The 22799-nt window shown below is 51.5% G+C and overlaps 8 protein-coding genes across 8 annotated transcripts; 5 read left to right on the top strand and 3 right to left on the bottom strand.

Annotated features, from left to right (window-relative positions):
• Window positions 1-140: 140 nt before the first annotated feature.
• Window positions 141-395, top strand: Z519_10745 (uncharacterized protein; the record flags this gene model as incomplete). Its single annotated transcript, XM_016768461.1, has 1 exon — window positions 141-395. One exon carries the CDS (start codon window positions 141-143, stop codon window positions 393-395), a length of 255 nt encoding a protein of 84 aa, XP_016615368.1.
• A 129-nt stretch (window positions 396-524) lies between these two features.
• Z519_10744 (uncharacterized protein) lies at window positions 525-1642 on the top strand (the record flags this gene model as incomplete). Its single annotated transcript, XM_016768460.1, has 3 exons — window positions 525-914; window positions 995-1351; window positions 1412-1642. 3 exons carry the CDS (start codon window positions 525-527, stop codon window positions 1640-1642), a joined length of 978 nt encoding a protein of 325 aa, XP_016615367.1.
• A 2111-nt stretch (window positions 1643-3753) lies between these two features.
• On the bottom strand, window positions 3754-4836 carry Z519_10743 (uncharacterized protein; the record flags this gene model as incomplete). The annotated part of the gene is made up of 1 exon (XM_016768459.1): window positions 3754-4836. The coding sequence occupies one exon, from the start codon at window positions 4834-4836 to the stop codon at window positions 3754-3756; it is 1083 nt and encodes a 360-aa protein (XP_016615366.1).
• Window positions 4837-6175: 1339 nt separating this feature from the next.
• Window positions 6176-7415, top strand: Z519_10742 (uncharacterized protein; the record flags this gene model as incomplete). Its single annotated transcript, XM_016768458.1, has 3 exons — window positions 6176-6430; window positions 6526-6770; window positions 6869-7415. 3 exons carry the CDS (start codon window positions 6176-6178, stop codon window positions 7413-7415), a joined length of 1047 nt encoding a protein of 348 aa, XP_016615365.1.
• A 600-nt stretch (window positions 7416-8015) lies between these two features.
• Z519_10741 (uncharacterized protein) lies at window positions 8016-8442 on the top strand (the record flags this gene model as incomplete). Its single annotated transcript, XM_016768457.1, has 2 exons — window positions 8016-8223; window positions 8291-8442. The coding sequence occupies 2 exons, from the start codon at window positions 8016-8018 to the stop codon at window positions 8440-8442; spliced, it is 360 nt and encodes a 119-aa protein (XP_016615364.1).
• Window positions 8443-9091: 649 nt separating this feature from the next.
• On the top strand, window positions 9092-11780 carry Z519_10740 (uncharacterized protein; the record flags this gene model as incomplete). Its single annotated transcript, XM_016768456.1, has 4 exons — window positions 9092-9265; window positions 9318-10559; window positions 10613-11674; window positions 11733-11780. The coding sequence occupies 4 exons, from the start codon at window positions 9092-9094 to the stop codon at window positions 11778-11780; spliced, it is 2526 nt and encodes an 841-aa protein (XP_016615363.1).
• Window positions 11781-14044: 2264 nt separating this feature from the next.
• Z519_10739 (uncharacterized protein) lies at window positions 14045-16002 on the bottom strand (the record flags this gene model as incomplete). Its single annotated transcript, XM_016768455.1, has 2 exons — window positions 14045-14284; window positions 14338-16002. The coding sequence occupies 2 exons, from the start codon at window positions 16000-16002 to the stop codon at window positions 14045-14047; spliced, it is 1905 nt and encodes a 634-aa protein (XP_016615362.1).
• A 4844-nt stretch (window positions 16003-20846) lies between these two features.
• On the bottom strand, window positions 20847-22314 carry Z519_10738 (uncharacterized protein; the record flags this gene model as incomplete). The annotated part of the gene is made up of 2 exons (XM_016768454.1): window positions 20847-22000; window positions 22206-22314. 2 exons carry the CDS (start codon window positions 22312-22314, stop codon window positions 20847-20849), a joined length of 1263 nt encoding a protein of 420 aa, XP_016615361.1.
• Window positions 22315-22799: the final 485 nt, after the last annotated feature.

Genomic DNA, 22799 nt, shown 5'->3' with positions numbered 1-22799 from the left:
GAGAAGCTGTTGATGGTCTCCTCAAATGAGTGGACGATGCTTCGAACGTGGTGGAGAAGCAGGGTCTGAGAAAGAAGATTGTATTGCCGGACTTTCGCTCTGCCCGTTTGACGGCCACGGTCCTTGTCCTGCCACAAATCATGGACAAAGTGGATCGGCACTCACATAACGTATTGCGGATAATAGACGACAGGAAGATTGAATTCGGGCTCGTTAAAGACTTCGACGTGAATTACTACAGTCCCATTGAGGCCTCGGAAGATTTTGAAGTCTCCGCGCCCCTGAATACGACACAGCCTGTTTTGGCTATCGGCTGTTTGGTCTTCTCCGAGAAGCGCGGTGGATCGGCTACTGGTCGACTTGATGTGCATGAAGATTACCTCCAAGAGCAATGATCAATTGAGGTAATGGCCCTACCTCACACTGGAAGTAGATTTTGTGCTCCTCAAGAGTCGCTTTCAAACCTAGCTAAGTGTCAGTCGCAGACGTTTTCTGACCAGCCACACTCTATCTTCAACTTTACCATGAGGTCAATAGCTCTCACCAACGTAAACCTCGAAGAGCTCAAAGGGAAAACGGTCATTGTCACCGGTGTTACGGGCGGCATCGGTGGTGAAACCGCAAGGACTTACCATAACCATGGATCGAATGTGGTATTGGCTGACCTAGAACAAATGCGAAGCTTCGCTGAGGCCGTGATGGCCTCATTCTCCGAGCCATCACGGGCGATGTTCGTTCCTGTAGACATCTTGGACTGGGCTCAGATGACATCCTTGTTTCGGTCAACAAAAGAGAGATTCGGCAGCGTCAATGTTGTCGTCGCCAATGCTGGGGTTATGGAATCTAGACCCGTCCTGGAGAGTAACGAAGCTGACGAAAATAGCCACTTGAAGGAGCCCGTAGAGGCATACAAGGTCATTGACATCAATCTCAAGGAAACTTTGAATAGTAAGTCTGCATGCTGCTGGGGCCATACCACGCTAATCCCGTGTAGCTTTGCGCCTTGCTCTCTTCTACATGGCAAAAAATTGAGCCCAAGTTTCGGGACGGTTCACAAGGCTCTGTGGTCCTTGTCACCTCGACTTCCGGATACTTTGGAGGAACGGGCGTCGCAGCATATGTTTCATCGAAGCATGGAGCCACCGGACTTTTGCGCGCATCTCAGGGAGCTGCGAATAAAGTCCAAATCCGCGTCAACGGCATAGCACCGAACTTTACAGCCACGCGACTCACTGAAAACTTCGCAAAAGCATGGTATGAAGCTGGTTTTGAGCACAACACTCTCCATCATGGGGCTCATGTGATCGCTCAAATGTCGGTCGACCCTAGCCGACAAGGTGTCTGCTGTTTGGTATGTCCACAATCCCCGACCACTTGATCAAAAGAGACACGACTGAACCTCTGTATGTAGATTGCTGGTAGGATACTGCGGGAAATGGAACATTCGAGGACATATTTACTCTCAGAATGGCTCGGTGATGATCTTGTTCAATTCATGAACAATGTAGGAGGGCTACTTGCCGGTATGGGAGGGCTGCCGCTACCGAAACTACCAGCTCTGCAGCAAGAGCCCAGAAGGTCGTCTCGTGCATCGATGAATCAGGGTTCAGGGCTGAGAAGTTCGGGCAAAGCTAGCATGTAACGTGCTTTGTGCAGATTCGAAGTTGGTTCCAACTTGGACAGGGGGGCTGAAGATCGATCTTGTTTCTCTATGAGGCATCGGCCCTTCAAAAGAGCTTGAGAACGTCTTTATTTGGTAGTTTCCATTCATGTAGGGCCAATCGTCCTATATTGACTGATCGTCTACTAGGGAGGAAACTATTAAATAGAGGCGACGAGCTTTTGTGAGTGGAAATACAGGAGTCAGATCAGGTATTCCTGAACATCTAGGTGCTGCTCAGGAAACGTACAGTGAGGCTCGGCTAAAGCGGCCTCCGCTCACTTTCTAGGATCGAGCCGCTCTTGGGGAATAAATATTTTGTTAGCGAGTGATCTGGGTAGAGAAAGTGCAGGGCTCGAAGAACCGTAACGTGGGGTCACGGCAGGGAGTATGGAGTACGAGTATGGAGTACCGAGTGTGGAGAAGTCTGTCAGGCAAGTCTAAAGCTAAACAGCGCGGGGTCCCTCAGAGCCAAAGCTCGGCATCTTTGGTCCTCGAGGGACTTCTGCACAAAACCCAAAGCTGACTTCCTTCTTTTATCCTTAATCCTTCGGCTCTATGTCTCCAGACAGCTTTAATTCCAGCAGGACAAGGATCCAGGCAACTGGCGTGACTACGTCTAGAGAAAGCGAGTACGATGATATGAACTCCTCAGAGGAGGATGAGCACGATGCTAGGCCCACCAAGCGGCCTCGAAGATCGATTGCGAGACAAGTGAGCGGTGCGCCATGTCCCCTGTCTGGTTGATTGTGTCCTGTCCCCCTGGCTATTCAGAGAGACTCTGCCTGTTTATATATACATTGGCCTATAACCACAAGAGCATTCCTGAAACCTCCTACTCCGTCGCCATCCTGTCACAGAACTGAAGGAACAACGAGGTTGAGGCAGTTTGCGCAGTTGGTGAAGCGTCTAGCGTCTCAGGTGGTTTACCACAGTGGCTATCTTGCAACCCTGTCAACAGATCGTTAGGGAGCTAGGATAGATCGTACTTCCGCCCTTATAAGAGGACAAAGCGAAGTCATTCACTAAAGACAACGGATACCGTCGTAATATTCTCCCAGAAAGTCCCAAAGAACGAGACATCTGAACAAAGTGCGGGCACCAATGAACCCAACAATCTCACCTACCGACATGGACGGTCTGCGTGAATGGGCCCAGAAACATTCGTTTCTGAGTAGAGAAACTGCAATTGAGAGAATAGCAGCCCGCCCGACCATGTCATGTCAGAGAGCCATTCGTCGTAAAAGAGGTTCAGGACGAGGTCGAGATTGCGAATTTTAGGGGCCTAGGCAATTCGGTCTTCTGTCTCAAACCTGTAAACCTCGCCAGCTGATACTTTTGGTGCAGTGCTAGAGTTTCTCCAAAGGCTGGGTCGGCTCAACTGCCATCTATCTAAGTTATTGGCAGCTGTATACCATCCACTGAAGGCACTGAATCGGAATCCCCTGGGATCATGCGCCACGCGTCGCAAACCGCTCTCGGATTGAGCACGAAAGGATTGACCTCCAAGTTCTTCTCCAGAACTGGGATCCCCAACCAGGCTTTGTTGTCTCGATCCGTCCCAGCCTTGATCGAACTTTGACAGCTCTCCGACTGACCAAGTCCTCTTGCTTTTGCGGCGACAGGAGACACCAAGTTATTCCAATGGTAGACTGAGTCTTTGCGTCTTCACCGACCGCTCCATGCCATCCTCCCTTGCCTAGTCTAGATTTGTGCTGTCGCCGAAGCCACTTGACGCCCTACGCTGCCTACTGGACTAGTTCTCCGGCTTGTTGGGACCGGGGAAGAGTGCGGATTTGCACATCATCGGACACGGCGGTCGTCGACTCCCACTGGCGTCATCCTAGAAGTGTGGTCGGCAAAGACACAACTAGACTCATGCTTATGGACATTGGGTGATTTCAATTAGCCATTGGCCCTATATTCTCCGTAACCCGATGAGAAGTTCGCAACACACACGTCGACTGTCTCTCCATAAGAGTTACTCCAAGGTGCTAGTGTGCCCGGGATCGCACCAAATCCCATCACCTCCATTCACCTCCTCCAAACATAGCTAGCCACGACGAGTTTATCTAGACTCTTCCTTTCGCGGCTTAGGACGCCTGTTCTATCATCTCTGAGTGCATCCCGGCCAACTCGGGAACAATCAAACTCTCGATTTCCATGCCCTCCGTCACGTTACCTCCATTTAGATCGTGTAGTTCCGGTCCATGCTTTCGCTCTGCTTTGCCCACCAACGCTTCCACTCCTGAAAAGCTCTTGGACCGCCTCGTCTTGGGGACTCGGATCCACCTCTCTCCACCATTGCGAGTGATGAAGACGACCTCCCACTTGCGGGTCGTGAGCAGATTGCCAATCACGAGGTCGTGTTGATAACGTTCCAAAGCTTGTTCGGCCTTGGTTACAAGAAGGTCCGGGTCTGTCTCGAGCTTGAAGCTCACGATCATGCTGCCTTTTGGGGCCCATGAATGCACCAGATTGGTGAGGAACTTTGGAACCGGGTCCAAATTGATCACCAACTGACGACTGTTTCCTCCTTCACGAGACTGGATCTTGTGCTCCTCCATCCGATTTCTCGGGATGAAGAAGTCAGAGACCGCCGCAGCCAAGTAGAAAAGCGCCCGGCTCCCAAGCGGACGCATAATTACAGCAAGGCTGCGAAGCTCGAACATATATTCTGTGACTGTGGTGAAGGGTAGAAGTAAGAGCAGCCGACTGTGCTTGGCGTGCTGGTACTGCCTCAAGACTCGGCGCATCTTCTCTTGATATTCTTTTCGGACAACAACCCGCTCACCATCTTCAGATTCCTCCATGAAATCCAGGAAGCAGTTGGTACTGTGGCTGTAGTGTCGAGAGTAAGGCAAGAGACTGAACTGCCGATGTAAGAAGATGACGGCATAGCCTTCTTGCAGAAAATATTCGGCGGATGTGGCTCCTCGAGTACCGGCGGAGAAGTTGTCAATGAAGCGCACTGTTTGATTTTCCAGAGGGACAGTCGTCCCTCCCGAAGTGACTAGAGCGATTCGGCGATCCGGCGCGTTCTCCAGATGATATTGGATGAACTCTCGGGCCAGCGTCTCGTGGTTAGCCAGTGATTTGGGAGCCGGGTTGCTTTGGAAATAGGTGGTTTCAGCTTCCTCATGTGCTGTTATTCCGTTGGGGTTGTCTGGAGCCATTGTGGCGATTGTGATATTTTCACGGCTGGTGTCTGGGAGGTAATTTGATAGTCCTTCACCAACGAAAAGCAAGCACCAGACGCGAGGCAGAGATGGTCCTTTCTCAGGATGGTTTCATAGAATTCGCACTCGAGGGTAATACCTGATCTGTCCGGACAATGAGTCAAGAACTATGAAGAGATAAAATGATTATTGTTGGTGAGACAGCTAATCTTTCCCGTGGCCCGAAGATAGTCGGCGACTTTGAGTATGAGAAGTGCAGCGCAAACTCCATCCTCAGTGGCATTTATCTCAGAGAAACTGGCATATCGGCACAGATTTCACTCGAAGCGAGCGGCATTGACTGTTGCCACAGCACGTTGAGTGCTGGCTCCTACATGTTCCAAGATGAAAGAAACCCCTACGGAAAACTGAAGGCATTCAGGAATGTTGTCTCGTTGGTCACAGTATCATGATGTCGTTCTCGCCGCGATTTTGTGCCGAGGTTCGGCGGATTTGTGAAGCATCACGTCACGTGTATGAGAACTGTGAAGCACGTGACTGAGCCCGTCACGTGGCTCGGCTGTTTCACGGCCTGTTTCCGGACAAGGCAAACGGCAAGGCTGATTTCTTCCCAGGACCCACTGTACCAAGTACATGCTCCTTGTGGATCTCGTATTCGGATCTCGTTCATGATCTTCACAAACCCCTTGCCCAATGTGGCCATCTCTGGAAACCCATCGACACGGGTACACTAGCCTGGTTCGCGACGTTGGAATTTGCTTCGATCTTTCCCAGAGCTAAGACATTTCGAGGCCATTTCGCGACCTCGCATCGACAGACAACTCATCTCCCCCGTCAATCAGGGTGCCGCTCCTCGCGAGGCAACCACGAGGCGTCCTTGTTCTGCCAAAAATCAATGGCATTTCCTATCATGCTTCAGTCCTGTTTCCATTCAGATCTCCTGACGAGGGATGCCAGCAAGCTCCCCAGCAAGATGCCATCTTTTGAGTTGCCCGTCAGTTGTTGTCGAAACAACCTAAGTATCCGGCGACTCTCATGGACTTTACCATCGCGTATTCGGCACGTGGATATACGTGGCTGCTTTGGAGTAGGCGTATCCACGGGCTGTTTTCGACTTTAGCCACCCCTTAACGTGGTGCGCACTTTCAGATCATACGGACTTTTGTGGCGGCGCACTATGTTGATCTGGTAACAGAATCGTCCCTCTCTATGCGACCTCGTCTTTCCAATATTTAAACGCTCGTATTTCCACCAGTTTATCCCTATGATCTCAGGCTTGCTTGATATCTTCCTGCCGCATCTCCTACTTAATCCATAAACTCGGGAGTCTGAAGCCATGGCCTCTTCTTCCGACATATCTTACTGGGTATATAAGCCAACCAAAGGTGTCTCTATTGCGTTTGCTGTGCTCTTTTTCATCTCGGGCGTCCTTCACGTGTGGCAAAACAATCTCAAATACAAGGGCTCATGGCGAATTGGCTTTCTCTTCCCTTGGGCGGCAGCACTGTTTGTTGCAGGACTTGTGACTCGAGAATACGGTGCCTATCATACCGATGATCTCGGCGTATTTATTGCCAGTACGGTTCTGTTGGTGAGTTTCCATGCGTCTCCGAAATCATCTTCGTTTCTGAAAGGCACTTCCAATATCGCACAACGTCCATATACCTCCCACTGACAGATTTATAGTTCATCGCTCCACCAGTCTACAACGGTGCAGATTACTTCATTTTCGGCAGGCTGTTGTACTATATACCGTACCTGTCTCCTCTTCACCCAGGACGTGTCTGGACCACTTTCGTCGCGTTGGACCTGGTCGACGGGATAATTGCAGGCAACGGAGCCTCGTACGCGGCGAATTCCAGTAACAGCGAATCAAAAATCAAAATGGGCATCATATTGGTCAAGGTGTCGCTCTTTCTTCTGCTGGGCATGTGAGTTACCGCGTCCCCAATGAGAATGCATGGTCATCGGAGACGTCATCGTCACCGGAATTCGGAACATCCTCATAGAGACTAACTGCGATTTGCAGGTTTCTCGGCTTTATATACCTTATAGTCATCTTCCACAGACGATGCATCGCAGCCAACGTCTTCACCCACAAAGTGAAAGTAGTCGTGTACTCGCTCTATGCATCTGGCTTCCTCATTCTCATCCGCAACGCGTTTCGCACCGCCTCCTTCTTCTATCCGCCAACCTCGACAGCCAACGGAAAAGAGTGGACTTTTTGGGTACTAGAGGTCGTCCCGATGCTCTTCAACACTTATCTTATGAACATCTATCCGCCCTTGAAATACCTTCCTCACAATAACAAGATATACCTGGCTGTGGACGGTAAGACAGAGATCGAAGGGCCCGGAATGGTCGAGAATAGACCTTTCATCCTGACACTGGTTGATCCGTTCGACCTTGTCGGGTTGGTGACGGGACAAGATAACAAGAACAGATTCTGGGAGAAGGACGGTATTGGCGGACCAGGGGGATCGGCAAGTCGTAGAATTGGAGATGATAACGAACCAGGCAGAAGGATGAAGGGAGACCACAGCAAAACTCGAGTCCATGATGCAGAGGTTATCTGAAGGCAAAGTCGAAGACACGCCGGAACAGCATTATTGGCGTTTGATGGGACCGATTTCAGTTTACACCTCGTGCTTGCTTTAGAGAACAGTGATCCTTTGCAACAGATACATTTTTTTGTGTTTGGGCAGGAGTCAACAATGCTCATCTACCTACTTGTATGTACAGAGTACCGAGTACAGGTGTGAGGAAATGGCGAGACTGGCTCGCTGGGTCCCTAAGCGTCGGATGTAGCGGCCCGGGGGGAAGCTGGGGGTGCCAAAAGTGACTTCGAGGCATAGATCGTCAAAGCCTTGCAGCGAATGGCATTCTCGGCGTGCCAAGATCTTTCATCATCATCCTCCGCCTCATTCTCCGCGTCCGCAACACATCTTCACCATATTCGCGTTCGCAGACTTGCGTCACGGATTTCTTCGCCGGCGCTCACACTCGGTGTCGTCATGGCTCACATGGACTCAGCCGCCGTGCACAGGGTACTACGAAGCTGGCCTGGCTGATAAATGCCTTCCCTGGACCTCGCATTCTCACTCTGACCAAAACCGTAATCCTCTACTAGCGAATTTGCTCTCACTGTACCCTGAAGAAAACCGACGTGTAACAAGATGGCCGACCGAACGCAAGACAAGACTCATGAGGCCGTGGGCGACGTGAAATCCGTTCTGAAGGGCATCAAGGGCATGGGGGACACTCTCCGCGGCTCGGTTAACGAATCGATTGACACAGCATTCAATGACCGAGAGGGAGAAATCAAAAACAAAGCGATCAAGGAAAAAGGAGAAGCAGAAACACATCAGGCCGATAGTCACTTTGGTAAGAGACAAACTCAAGCTGTTGCCAGCAACAATTCTGGTGTTTATGCTGATGGGTTGTCAACTAGGGGGAACAGCCGCTAGGGGAACGACCACCGCCGCCGCCGGAGGCACAACGACTGGGGCAGGTGCTCATTCTGGAGGCGTGGGAAACATGAGCAGCACTGTTCCTCAGGGGAGGCTTGGGGGTGAACCCACCACTACCAGGGAGAGATTCTGAGAGCAGGGAGGACAGCACGTCGAGATGATTTAGCGATGGATTGATCAAGGCCGATGGGCGAGCAGCAAAAACTAATACGACAGATTCCAAGTCCATATGGAGATCTCGTTTGAGAGAATTCGGAACCATCAGGCAAGTCAAACTGTTCCTGCGCCTACGACGGTGATATCAAAAAAGAGAAAAAGAAAAAGAAAAAAGATCAAACGATGCAGAACCCCTACAAATCATTGCGATAATGGTATGTGACTTGGTCGAAATCAATCTCTTCGTCCAGTGCAACCTAGGCCCCGTGGTACTTTGCCTTGAAGCTGTGATTCACTTCTAGTGGTGTTCTTGTTCTTTCCTTGCCGGACCCAACGTCCTCTCAGCCTCTTCTCTTTCCAACACTCTCCAACATCGTCTGTCCCAGATCCTCTCGTCGCTTCTGGGAACTAGATAGCTCGCGGCTACAGTCAGGTAACGAGCTCTTCACATGCTGTCTAGTCAGTGTCGCCCTGCACTTCCTCGTTCCTCGGCGTTCGGTACCTAGGTAAGGAACATGTCATGATCCCGAGTGTATAAAAAGACAGTTTTCTTACAGCTGGCTAGCAGTGTCAATTTTCGGAGTCTTTTCGCTCCTGTCCTCCGCTGCACGGCTCTTGCAGGCATCATGGCAGCTTCCAGTGCAGATACAGGTGACGAACACGCCTCTCAACCTCCCCAGTCTCGCGCCATGTCGGTCTCTACTTTAGTAGAAGACCCCGACAATGGCCAGCACGCCACATCTCTCTCAGCATTGCGGCGCCTCCCCAATCCCTTCTCCGTAGCCGCTTCGGCTTTTGGTGTAAGCCTTTATCACGCTCAACCTAATCTAGGTTCGTGCTGACAAGTTTTAGGCCATGTTCCACCCTTCAGAAAGAGCCTCTCCTTTTATGGATCAACGCTTCATTGACAACCTCCCTCTACGTGAACGCGAGCCAGCGGGGTTCATTCCACATGATGGCAGCTTTCAACCGCATGGACAGGTGGCGGTGGCTGATGATGAGACTGTGCTGGCTTACACCGTGCCTGAGGCGGCGGATCAGATGGATCGAGAAAGAAACCATGGATACTTCCAGCTGATGCAAGGTCGTCCGCCAAATGCCTCTGATGGCTGCCAAGGTGCCCAGGCTGAAGAAATCAAAACATGCCCGCTGTTTTCCAATCATGTTCAGAAGGCGTTGAGAAACGGAATCATTGGAGTCTCTGATCCCAACAACACTGCCTTCCCCCAATATGGGCTCCTGGGCATGCGTGAGCAAACCTACAATTCAAGTGTGCCAGATACAGCTGGGACTTTGTCACTCGATGACGATCTTGTCTTCGCCAACATGAATGCACCTTGGTCAGCTTTCATATGCGGCTCGCAGGGCGCCGGGAAGAGTCATTCACTCTCTTGCCTTCTTGAGAACTCGCTCCTGGCTTCATCTTCAGCGGGAGAGAACCTGAGGCCTCTCGCCGGCCTCGTGTTTCACTATGACAAGTTCACAAGCAGTGAGAGCACTCAGTTGTGCGAAGCGGCGTATCTATGCTCATCGGGAATCCCTGTGCGAATTCTTGTGTCGCCGAGCAACATTCATGCAATGCACCGACTGTATAGAAACCTCCCTGGTCTGCCTAAAGACGCCCCACGTCCAGAAGTCATTCCACTCTACTTTCAAGAAAATCAACTCAATGTCACACGCTTAATGACGTTGATGGCGATCGACGACCAGGGCAAGATACCACTCTACATGGAAGTCCTTTTCAAGGTGCTCCGCGACATGACGGTTGAGAGGAAGGGTGCAGGGGGCGTGGACTACCTTGATTTCAAAGACCGATTGCTGGGTAAAGACCTCAGTTCCCAACAAAGCGGACCGTTGAGACTGCGCCTGGAAATGCTCGAGTCTTTCCTTGCGGACAAGGACCAGCCGGCGCAGGCCATGGCCCTTCTGAAGGACATGTTCAAGTCAGCTCAAGGGTCACTCACCATCATCGATTTAAGCTGCCCTTTTGTCAATGAGAACGATGCGTGTACCCTTTTCACGATTTGTCTGTCAATCTTCATGGAGAATCGCGGTGACTGTGGTCGAATCATCGCCCTTGATGAAGCTCATAAGGTGGGCCATGATATCTTTTATTTCGTATCTACTAACTATCTTACCTTTTGCAGTTCCTTACGAGATCGGGAGAGGCTGAAAAGCTCACGGATGAATTGACATCCATTGTCCGTCAACAACGCCACCTCGCTTCGCGCGTTATCGTGTCGACGCAAGAACCGACACTGGCGCCACGGTTCATCGATCTCTGCAATGTCTGCATCGTTCACCGATTCAATTCGCCGGCTTGGTTTGACATGCTCCAAGGCCACCTTGCTGGTGCCAGCCGCCACAAGGAATGGAGCAATACGACGTTGTTCGAGATGATAGTTGGCTTAGAGACTGGCGAAGCTCTGATATTCTGCCCTGCAGCATTGTTTGATGTGTACAATGGCAACGTACGCCGATTGAAAGACGCATTCATCAGAGTCCGCATCAGAAATCGGGTGACCGCTGATGGTGGGAAGAGCATCTTGGCTTCCGACAAGATGAAAGATATGGAGCCTGGAGAACTTCTGATTGAAGACTTAATTCGACCATTCGCAATGCGCGCTGTGCATGGTGTCCCCACTATACCTGCTATGCCCGCTCTGCCGACAGGCCTGTCGGTCAAACAAGCCAAAAAAGCTCAACGTCGTGCGGTCAAGGCGGGACGGGTAACGAAGAGTCAGACTCCCCTATCTCGCCCTGACAACTTGAGCAAGGGTCTTGCATATAGGCGAGCACGAGGCCAACAACCAAAGGAAATACAGGGTCCGACAGAGGGTTCGACGCACATTTCTGCGCAAGGACCGACTCAATATGCAGTCCTGCGGTCTGCCCAAGGGTTGGAGGAAGATCGAGAGCAAGGTGGAGCGTTCTGTGCAACGCCTCCCACTGATCCAGATGATCTGTTTGCCCCTACCTCTTCTTTTGTTCCCTTGGCTAGTACATTGCATTCTGCCAGGACTCCCAGTTTCCATGACCTTTTGCCATACTTGCGCAACGCCGTCTCAGAGTCTCTACGTAAGGACCCCACAGGCATTGCATTTGGCAAAGTACGTAGCCAAGCAGCGCGCTCTGCAGGCCTCCCCGAAGGATTCTTCTCAGCCTCCCCGTGGAAGGCCTGGTCCAGAAGGGTGATTAATGAGCAGGTGGTAAGTGGAGTCTGCTTTCGGTGCAGTTGGCTACCGTTCACTTACCTAAAATGATCAGGCCAAGCATGCTGAGGCTTATGGGATACCATTGCCATTGCGCCATTAGCTTGTTTTATGGAATGGTACGGCCACAGTAAGCAACTACTCGTCAGTCTCACCTTTGTTGAAGCCAAGGGATACTCTTCGAATCTTTGTGCATGTATAAGTAGGAGTGGTCTCTTGTCGGGAGGGAAGAAGCGGAGGTGTGGAACTGGAGCAAGTGGCTCGAAGGAGGGACAATATTGGGTCTTTACACCTGAATTAGCCGTGTTGCCGATGAATGGAGTAGTCGCTCGAAATCCTCTTATTGCAGCCGGGCTTCACAGACACCTCCCTCAGATATCGGCAGCACATTTTACGGAGTACACAGCATGTGCATATGTTGTTGGTCGCGGGTAGTCACCACAAAAGGAATAGCATTACAAGCTTGAAGAAAAGCACTTTTCAGTTCCACTATTCGCCTTATTCGCGGCGTGTTTCGTAGGAGATATGCTGATGAGGTCCTCAAGATTTTCCAGAGAGCCAACAATCAGATTCTACCTCTCGGAATCTCGCGGTTGGCCCTGCGGCCTCAAACTTGATCCAAGATTGCATTTCTACAATATCCCCCTTACTCGGTACATGTACACCTTTGCGGAACCCAGCTCATCTCATTTTCGTCGTATGACAGAAGGACTGTTACCGTACCCAGTAGATGCAAGATCCCCCAAAAAACTTGGCCCGTGTCAAGGGTACCTGTACATTTAAGAGACGGAAACAATGAACATCATCCAACATCCCAGCCATCTCAATCGGCCTGTTCCGCGCTGTGAGAGGTACGACGTAGAGAGAACTTAGTGCTCATCCTTGTCCTTGTACTAAGATTAGTTCTTATCCTCATACTTGTTTGCATCCTCGTCCTCGTCCTCGTGTATCTATGTACACTTATCTGGATCGAGCAACCCTTGCAAAGACTTTTTTGGAGGTCGGGGCGCAATCTACCCCGTATTTTCCTCCTTTCTCCCAGGTACAACTAACAGGGCGAGACAAGGCGAGGCTAGCTTTAGTTTAGGAGAAATTGCGGACAAGGGCGTCAAGCACCACAGAAGATCAAGGGGGTGGGAAAAGGGGGGGGACTGGTCTATCACGTGTCAGGCTGGTTTACGTTTGGCCAATCTGTAATAAGGCGAGAGTGCGAATAATATTAATTAATATCTCTGTCTTTTTCTTCCCTTTTTGGACACCTGTGTTATTTTTCCCAGAAGCTAGATTCGGAGGGAAGGAGCTACATACATGTACTCCGTACCTACTTGCGTTTCTTTGCGGCAAGTTACTCCAGAGTCCGGACCCGCACATATATGACCGGATATGACTCTGGAGCGCGTGTGACTCTCTCTGTGTGTCCCCCTTTCTCTCCATTGATGGATCAGATTATGTAGATGGAATCGTGGTAGCCGTGCGCCGGCATGATGTCAGATAGACAGGACGGAAAGACCGCCCTTTGCCGACCCGACGGTGGAAAAGGGAGATATACCTATACATATTTGTTACACAGTACAGGGAAAAGGGGCATGGCACACCACACCACAACACGCCATGCCACACGCGATGGGTCCATTGCTCTGTGGGTCAGGAGATTGACAAGGCTTGATTGATTGCGTTGTGTAACCGGGACCGTGGATGATATGATACAAAGATAAGAACCTGGAACCACGGTGGCAATTTTAAAATTCGAACGTCCTGCGTGGCATGCGTGCCCTGCCATGCGTTTCACTGAAATTTCCTCTTTCTTGGGTTTTGTTCGGGCAAAGCTTGTCTGTCTAGCGAGTCAGGCTACCAGGCCGAGGTTTATATGTAACAAGAACTGGTAGCGTGCCCTGGTTGGCCGAGTCTCCCTAGGCGCATCCAGAGCCTTGTTTGCAATTTTGTTTTTGTTCACAGCCTGTTCTCGCTTTGCACCGGTGGTCTTGTTGCTCATCCGGGCGCGGGGGTCTGTTGGAACCTGGGACTTGGAACGGGAAAAGAAGACAGTGGATGCCAGGTTCCGAGGGACGCGAGAGTCAATACCAAAGAGCGCGATTGGAGATGGGAGACATGTTTCATTGGAATTGATTGCATCATACTCCGTACACCAGGAACTCTTCGCTTCAAAAATTAATAGCAGGCAAGAGATGCTGAAAATACAAGGCGCTGCTCCATTATGGATGCACGTGCACCCCTCAAAAGTTACATTGTCATCTGTCATAACCACACTCTCTCCATGGTATCAAAAAAAAAAAAAAATCTCCAATTTTCCTGAACGAAGCCGTAATTATATATATGTTGCGTACAACATGGTTATACACAGGGGTCTCATGTTGATTTGGGATGCAGTTTGCCTTTCTTCTTGAGCTTGCTATAGATGATGCCGTTGCCTTCAGCATATTCGGTGGGCACCTTTGGCCAATTGTCAACGCCATCGAGCATAGCGACTGCCATACCGCCAGCCACGTGTGTTTGGACATGGCAATGGAAAAGGAACGCGCCGGGGTTCGTAACTTGATAACGCAGCACCATCCAGGTGCTGTTGACTTCATTGGGGGTGGTCGTGTACTGTGGCAGAAATGTTAGTTTGGGCTAGCACCGTTCAGAGAACAAAAACTTACGCCGTCGCGAAGAGGAGGGTTTGCGAAGTTGAATGTGCCAGCTGGCAGCGCAGCGGCCGCTTCCGCAACAGTGTTCCACGTCCAATTTCCAATTCCCTTGCCTAGAACATAGGCCTTGTTGGAATGTTTATGCATAGGATGAGGTTGGGCAAGGGGGCCCTGCGTTTTGATAATCAAGTCGACCCATTGACCACTGTTTGTCTTGAGGATGAGATCGCTGGCTTGGACATTAGCTGGATCTTCAAAAAGAAGAGGAGTCTGATCTTCCAGCTCTGGGGCGAAGGCGTTGACACCACTGAGGGTCCATTGGTACGCGCCGGCCGGTTGCCCGAGCTTCTTGATGTTCATTTGGTACGTGACATCAGCAGTGGGCGCAGGTGCCGAAGGGGGATAAGGAGAAGCGAGGTTGTCGTTGAAGGTCACGAGGGTGGTCAAATTAACTCCAGCAAAGTTCATGGCGGCAAGCGCGTTGGGATCCTCGGACGCGGGACCAACTGAACCCTTGTAATTCAGAACAGCGAAGCCGCTGAGAACTTGATTGAGACCGTTGTTGGCCACTCGGATGGAATACTGGGCGGGAGGCTGGTTGAGCTCGATCAGAACCGAGTATCGGTCGCCGTTGTTGACGACGACTTGATCCACCAGTTTTGGAGTAATGTAGCCACCATCCACCCCATACACCCACATCTTGTGTCCGTCGATGGTGAACTTAAGCAGCTCGTATCCACCCGGGTTGATGAAGGTCAAAGCCGCAAAGCCCTTGGCAGGGTCGACGTCAAATGAAGCCATGGGCCCAGTTGACGGATTGCAAGTGAAATAAGCATCCGATGGAAGAGTGTCAATGTTAAAGGTGAAGTTGCCCTGGGTAGCTGGCAGATTGGGTGGCAGGCAGCCTTTGTCGGTGATTTGAGCAGGGCTAACTGAAGCCAGCAGAGCCGTGACTTTGGGATTGGTGTAGGCCGTCAACTCGTCGCGGCTCAAGCAGTACTGTGAGCCCATACCGTTAATGATGATGGCATCGGAGCAAGCAAAGTCGATGTTGGCATTCGCTTCCTGCTCGTGAAGCTCCTGAGAGGTGTACCTGTTGTAATCGGAGATGAAGACCGGCTGCAGCTCATCATCCGCTGCCGACATTAATTTGATGAAGGCTGGATCGTTATTGATCAGAGAGAATGGTTTATCATCTTCAGATGCTGGAGAAATGATGATGGCGCCGTATAGTCCATCCATCATCTGAGAGCGAGAGTGTGAGTGATAGAAGTAGACTCCGGCTGCATCGGCGGTCCATTTGTATAGGTACGATGAGCCAGGTGCAATAGCTCGTTGCGAAAGACCTGGAACGCCATCTGACCATGGAGTGCCTTGTTGAACAATGCCGTGGAAATGAATCGTAGTTGGGTCGGGGAGTTCATTGTGAACGAGGAATTCCACTGATTGGCCGACTTTCATCTTCAAAGCTGGTCCTGGGAAAGTGCCATTGGTGAGGACCATCTTTTTGGGTATCCCTCCAATGGGTGAATAATCTTCCCATGTGAGGGTGACCTCGAAGTGGACGGTGTCGTCGGCTCTTGCATTAAGTGACCTCGATCTCGATGAGGGGGCAGCGGCACTGAGAAAAGCGAAGGACAGGAAGGAGAGCACGGCAATGAGCCGTGGAAAAGCCATTGTGGCAACAAAAATGCAATACAAGAAACGAAATCGAACAAACAACGAGAGTAAATCCCTTGTACAGAGTACAGGGAACGGGTGCTTTTAGAATGAAGTGAGAACAATATAATAGAAAGCATTTGGGCCAGAGGGAGAGGTTGGGGAGAGTATAATATAAAGCATGGGTCGATTGAGTTCACCCTCCTAGCCCCGTCCGTGGATGGCTGCAGCCGTCCAGATGATACAGTGGCTCGTGATAGGAAGCCGGGGATTTAGGACGCCACGATGAGCTGGAAGCAGTGACCAGCCTCGATACTGGAGGTTCACTCTCTCACATCGATTAGCGTCTTAGCAGTGGCATTGATTCTGGGGCTGACCAGGGTACGGAGGATACCTGCAGGACATTGGCACACCACCTCAGTAGGCCTTACCGGTTTTCGGTATCGTGTGGGCCGTTAGCATGTCAATTGAAACGAGCGCGCCAGATCTGGACAAGCCGCGAGGGAACATAGCCTTCGCAGCCAGTCGAGGCTGGTACATACTGGTACATATCGCTTTGGGCGAGAGTCTTCCTCGTAGCGGTCTAGAGCCGATAGCATTGTGACTCGAGTCGTGAGGCTCGGCGTAATATTTTCGATGATTTGAATGATGGGACGAGTCATCCTGGCAAAAGGAGGAAAGTCACTATTGGATAATCAGGGACAAGTTGTCACCGCGCGAAAGCTGAGTTCTGGTGCTGCAGCAGCCAAGAAGACAGCTGAAGGTTGGCAAGTTGGTTGGAAGTGCGCAGGAGCGGAGGGTGGAGGCTGAGGGTTCCTCCCAAGCACTCCCAAGCACCGCTAGGCATTGAACGAACCGAAGGTCCGGATGAACGCCATCGTAACTGGCCAGGTCATGTCACCCAGGCCTTTGCCAAGAACAGCCCGCCACTCTTGGAATCCGGGGCCTCATGGCCAGCGCGATGGCTGGGCCTCGGGGTTCTGTCACGAAGAGATTCAGAGTTCAGTGCTCATTTCTCTGGAAAAGCGACATCGACCGGGTTGCGCCTTGGCTCTGCTAAGCTGAGCTGGGCGCATTGGCAGTTCCTTGAGGCAGTGGGAGCATGTCCCACCTCTTTACAAGTCTCACACCTGATCCTGCTCCTGAGTGGCATTTGTCAGATTGACCCAGATGGTCTTGGATCTCGGGGGGGCAGACGAGCTCAACGGCAGTGAGATGCTAGATCCGACTGGGTTCAGGCCACGCTGAAAATCAGCATTGAATGGTCAGGAACTGAGTGAGGGCGGAAGCCTGAGTGGCGAGACTGGCACGGTAGCTTCGAATTGACTGTCTGTTTTCGGTTGTTTATCCTGTTGCGAATGGAAAATCGACAACCCGCCCAACGGCCAAAGGCAAAAAGGTGGGATGATGCAAAAGTGCAGGGTGCACAGGGGAAACGCAGGTGGAATGAGGGTGGAGATGTTCCTCATTTTCCGCAGTTTCCTGTCCCTGTGTGCCAAGCCATTAGGGCAGCTTTCGACTCGCCTTCGTCGCCTCATCGCGCCTCTGAAATAGCAGCAGCCAAATTTCACTCGACACCGCCAGACACCCGACACCAGACGGCCCTCCCTCTGACCTAACTTGCCTGACCTCCTGCTCGTCTCGCCAACAAGTACCACTCCAATGCAGGTACAAGCACACGGCCTGCGAAGTTCTAATTTCGTCTCTCCCGTCAAGCGAAGTCAGCACTTCGGAACAAATAGCAAGCCTATCGATGGAACAGATACCGAGTACATTTCCAGATCATCGATTATCTGCTGTGGCTTCCAGGCCAAAGGTACTCGGTGCAGTATGAGTACTCGTTCCTGACTACCAGGTATCCACGATTCGTCTTTTGCCACATACTCGTAAATGCCAGTCCTTGCTCGAAACTCTCTCTCAGCTCGGTACCATCAACCCTACGGACTTCACTTCCGCAGAAGACGGCAAATGGTCAGCTCCGCACCAAATGCGGCCTGGACCGGATTGAGGTTTGACTTTGTATCCTCGGCAAGTTTTTGTTTATACGAGTCTCTGGGCAGCACCGTCAAAATCATTTGCTGGTACCAAGGCCAAGACATGTTCCAAGTCTTCCTTCAGCGCCCTTTGATTCGGCAGAAGGCAACACGCCTCCGTATCTACCTAAACAAGCCAGGGCCCAGACTCAGCTGAGCTACTCGGAGACGCCAAGACACTCTGGATGTCCCATTAATAGTATCAGCGCCCGACGTCACTTGCCGTTGCTGGGAATTTGCAGCGGCGGTTTCTAACCGAATCCCCAAACTTCTTCGAGCAGAATCGCGCTCTCTTGGAAGAAAATGTCTTGACGCCATGGATCACCAGGCTTATCGATTGCGCCTGATAACCGACCGTGTGGCTGACAAGGATTGGCGACATCAGCCGAGACGTGGAAACTGCTCCTCTTCAACATCCTTCCCGCCATCCCCCTCATTGCGGTATACCTACGTGCGGGATTTTATATCGACGAGTAAAGGCTTCATCCGGCTCCGCCAAGTGAGGCCTAAGTTTTTCAGAACCTTCTACCTTATGCAACTGCATGCGGTGAGCTTTCAGTTCCCACGGTGAAGAGCCCCACGCCCTGGTTTTGGTTGCGCATATGGTCTTTTGTCAACCATGTGCATTTCCCGCAGTGAACTCAATCAGTCGCGTTCCATATGAACCGACCTGGGTTGCCTTGGGAAGAAGTTCGATCACTTTCTATGGTTACTGGGCAAGCTCTTATGCTGAGACTTGCCAAGGCTTTTCGCTTGCCGCTCGCAGTACCCGTCCTTTGACGGTAAGTAGCAGCACTGTATTGAATTCTTATGATCACTGCAGACATCTCTTTGCTTGGTCGTTCGAGACGTCCTGCTCGAACACGGGGAACAGACAAGCTCCCTTCCCAACCCCTATAAGCCGACCCCGGCAAATACCATGATCCTGTCTCACGATGGCTGCGTTTTGTCGTGGAATGTCAAGGAACTTGGCGTCATCATCTAGCGCGAGCAGTTCTATTACGTTTAGAGAGCATTGGTCCCTCGAATACATCATTCGCTTCTCTTTTCTCACGAGTAGGTCCAACATAATCCCGTGGTGAAAGGACTTTCCCTACGGGACAGCTTGGCAGCCGCCAATACAATCTCACCTCTAAGGATGCCGTGAAGCCCATCCCTTGAGATTTAGCTACCGAAGGAAAATATGATTTGATATCTAGTCTGCTCAACAGTGCTCGCCATAGAGGTTACAATTTAACCTACAATACATTTCAATTCAGCTGAAAATGAGCATTACAAAAGGCATTGCGCCAATAGTGAATTATCCAGGTCCACAGTGGTTGAATTATGACATTGAAATTCGCCGGAAATCCTCGACTGTCAACTCATCCGTCGGCGGCCTGCAGGACTGCTCGCGGCCAAAGCTCGCAGGTGGATCTGCAACCAGACGTACTATGACCAGCTATTCAGAACTCGGAAAGACGGGCCTGGTGTCAGCTTCGTACAACATGTGCGGGGGAGATATCAAACTGATCCTACGCAGGCACAATATCACCTGGCACAGAATCAATCGATCTTCACAGAACATGGCGAACGGCGCTCTCCAATAAGGCCAGAATCCCAACTAAGTAGTCACCGCCCATTGTACCAAATTAACTATGTAAGGTATGTGACCTCTGTCCTATCATCACTCAAACTGACCTGCCGACCACTGGCTCCTTGACTCGTAACCTCTCTCTGGCGGTTGTTCTCCCTCTACTCGGGTCCACTCCTTTTCAGCGACTGATCTGGATACGTTCACGAAGCACTGCGAGCCATGCATGTCACAGTAATCCGGGCCGAAAGCCAAACATACCAAGTTCGTGTCAAAGAAACTCTGCAATTACCCAGAGAAGGAGCCCCGCTCGCAAAAGTTTGCCCACTTCGCACAAACTGCGTGGCGGGACAGGCATAACAGGCATTACTTGGACGTTCCGCGGACCTTAATTCCGTAAAGGCGCACAGGTTAGGCATGCCAGCCACGGGCAACCGGCGAATACAAGACTTTAGGATCTCGAAGCGTTGGATACTTCCATGAATTTCTTGATGCAAACGGATTATACCCTACTCCCAGGCCTAGAGACAGTGCACTGACCAAAAAAGGATGGGCGGTTAGGCCTAGGTTTAGCATTATCCTTCCCTCGTTAAGTTGCTCCCCAACCGACGGATTGATATCGACATTAGGTTTCGTGAAGCTCCGTTTCAAAACCTACCTAGTCTCTGGTGAGCTGGGCATAGCGAGGCCCGGACTAGTACAGTCCGGCCGGCTGAGGGGCGCTGCGGTCCAATGACTGGAGCGATGACTCGAGAAGTCTTGCTTGCTGAGATCACACTGAGCGATCTCATAGCCAGAGATTTACTAGGCGAAATTGACAATCACACCGGTTTGCCTTGTCGTTGTGGGCTGGGTAGGAAGAGTGCGGATGTCTTCACCTATTACACCGAAGAAGGGGTACCTTGTCCCAGATACCCGGTTGAGCAAGATGGCGACCACACAGATGCTTTTAAGAAGAAGTGAGAGAGCGCCTGCTTTAGCGACGGTCTAGAAGACGCGGCAGTCTCGATACCCAGACCGCGGAATCGACCTTGTCCACGATGAATTCAAGCACCAGCCACAGGCCCGCATTAGGTGCCCAAGCCCAATGTCCGTAACTGGCACCAACTTTTTGGTCCTTTCCCAAAAGACGAAAGACTCGCCCACGTTGAAACAACCTCACTGCCTCATGAATGCATTTTTGAAGAATTTCCAAACCTGCTCGCCCTCCCAAATTCCATGCCTCTACCACAGCAGCAGTCAAAATCGTCTCCTACTCAGTTCAATTCCACCGCATCACCTTCGCCCACGACAATCTCAACCAAGCGGCCACCCTCGTCGAGACTCCTGCGTCCAGCCTCCAAGATGGCGGTCGTGAGGATGGTGTTCCTCAGTGTGGGCAAGCCTCTCTTGTCCAGCTGGTCGAGGGTGACTCTGCCCTCGTTCACGGCCGTGACGGCGTCGATGAACTTTTCGAAACTCACGTACCCGTACCCGCTCTGGCCGTTGAAGTTGCCTTCCTCGTCCGGCGCGTACCGCATGTAAAAAGGGTTGTACCACTTCAGGGAACTGCCGGATCGATCGTTCTCGTCGACCACGTCGTACCCGCGCTTCGCCTGGTTGACGTTGATCTCGCCCTTGGATGCGATATAGTGGAAGTGCTGTTGCGAGTGGACCCCGGCGTTCATGGGCGCCGTCCAGCTTGCCGTGTAGATCCCCGTGGCGCGTTTGTCGTCACTTTGACGTGTCCAGTCGACAAGCAACGTGATGGTATCCTCCGTCCCCTTCGCACAACCTACACTTTCGGAGATGCCGAGACTCGCGCTGGCGCGCACATTCGAGGGCCGCCACCCAGCGTCGCGGACCATCCACTCGCAAATATCCACGTGATGGGAGTTGAGGTAGTATGAGATGTCGGACTCCTTGCCGGCCCAGGCCTTGAAGGTCTCGAGCTGCGACTTGGGCTGCGACATGTAGCTGTAGAAGTAGTTGAAGTCGCCCAGATTCTTGGACTTGAACTTGGCATCCGCGTACGCCGGGTCGAAACGCTTGTGGTGCTCGACGTAGACGAAGACCTTGTTCTCCTCCGCCAGCGCGAGGAGATCGAGGTGATGCGACAAGAGCTTGGTCGCCGGTTTGGTCAGCAGGACGTGGTGGCCACGTTCGACCGCGTACTTTGCGATGTCGTAGTGTGTCGAGTCCGGAGTGAAGATGGTGACGGCCGAACCCTTGGGCAGGGCGTCGATGGCTGTCTTGAAGGCTTCCGGGTCGGACTGGTCATCGCGCGGGAACGACTTGAAAGACACGTCGAGGCCGTTGTACGCTTCGGAAATGTTCTTCTGGAGGTGCTCTCGTATTGCTGGGAATTTCCTGCCTGAGACGCCTACCATGGACAGATCTGAGACTTTCCCGCGACGGCGCAGGTCGAAGACTAAATATCGCATTCCGTGGATGAAATCAGTGATCCTCCCGCTGGGTATTGGTTCGTTTCTCCCCCTTTCGATATTTTTTTCCTCATTGATAACTTTGCGGCGAGCAGAGATCTCTCTCTGTCTTGGCCCTTCCCTTTCCCTGGCTCGGATATCGGAACACGCCATCTGAAAAAAACAGAGACAGAAAGAGATCCATAAACTTACGCGTCAATCCAACAACACCCACTTTCTTATCCGACGTGGAAGCTGCCCCTGAGACGAACCCCGTGGTATACTCGCCCGTGCCGACCATTAAGACCGCGGGCGGCGCCATCTCTGATAGCTCCAGCTGCTCCGTAAGAGGCACTGAGACGACTGGAATGTAACAGCCTGCGACACCCAACTTGATGCGTACTTGCTCTAAAGGATCCTATTAGTTGTGGCAAAAAGGTTGAAGATGAACTCTCTCAAACTTCTCGGCCGGGGTTTCTTTTAATAATGGCGATGATAATGTTAATAAGATGGCGCCGATGAATTCAGGAAATCACTAAATAAATCGAACTCTCCTTGCAAAACACTTACAAGTTCCCATGGAGATCCCAAGAGGAAAGAAAGCCGCGAGCTTTGGGCGACGACTCCAATTGCGTGACTGTATGTAACGTTGACGGATAATTTCTTTCCTCCCAATTCATCCCTTCATTCATCCGCCCGGTCCAAGAGGTGGATAATGAGCACCAACCAAAGACCATATCAGTTGAATCGCCGTCAATTGCCATTCTGGACGCGGGCGAGGCGGGGAACGGCGTTTGGTTTACCGAC

Source organism: Cladophialophora bantiana (genome assembly GCF_000835475.1).
Source record: "Cladophialophora bantiana CBS 173.52 unplaced genomic scaffold supercont1.19, whole genome shotgun sequence".
In the NCBI taxonomy this organism is placed as follows: domain Eukaryota; kingdom Fungi; phylum Ascomycota; class Eurotiomycetes; order Chaetothyriales; family Herpotrichiellaceae; genus Cladophialophora; species Cladophialophora bantiana.
This window is presented reverse-complemented; position numbering and strand designations above follow the sequence as displayed.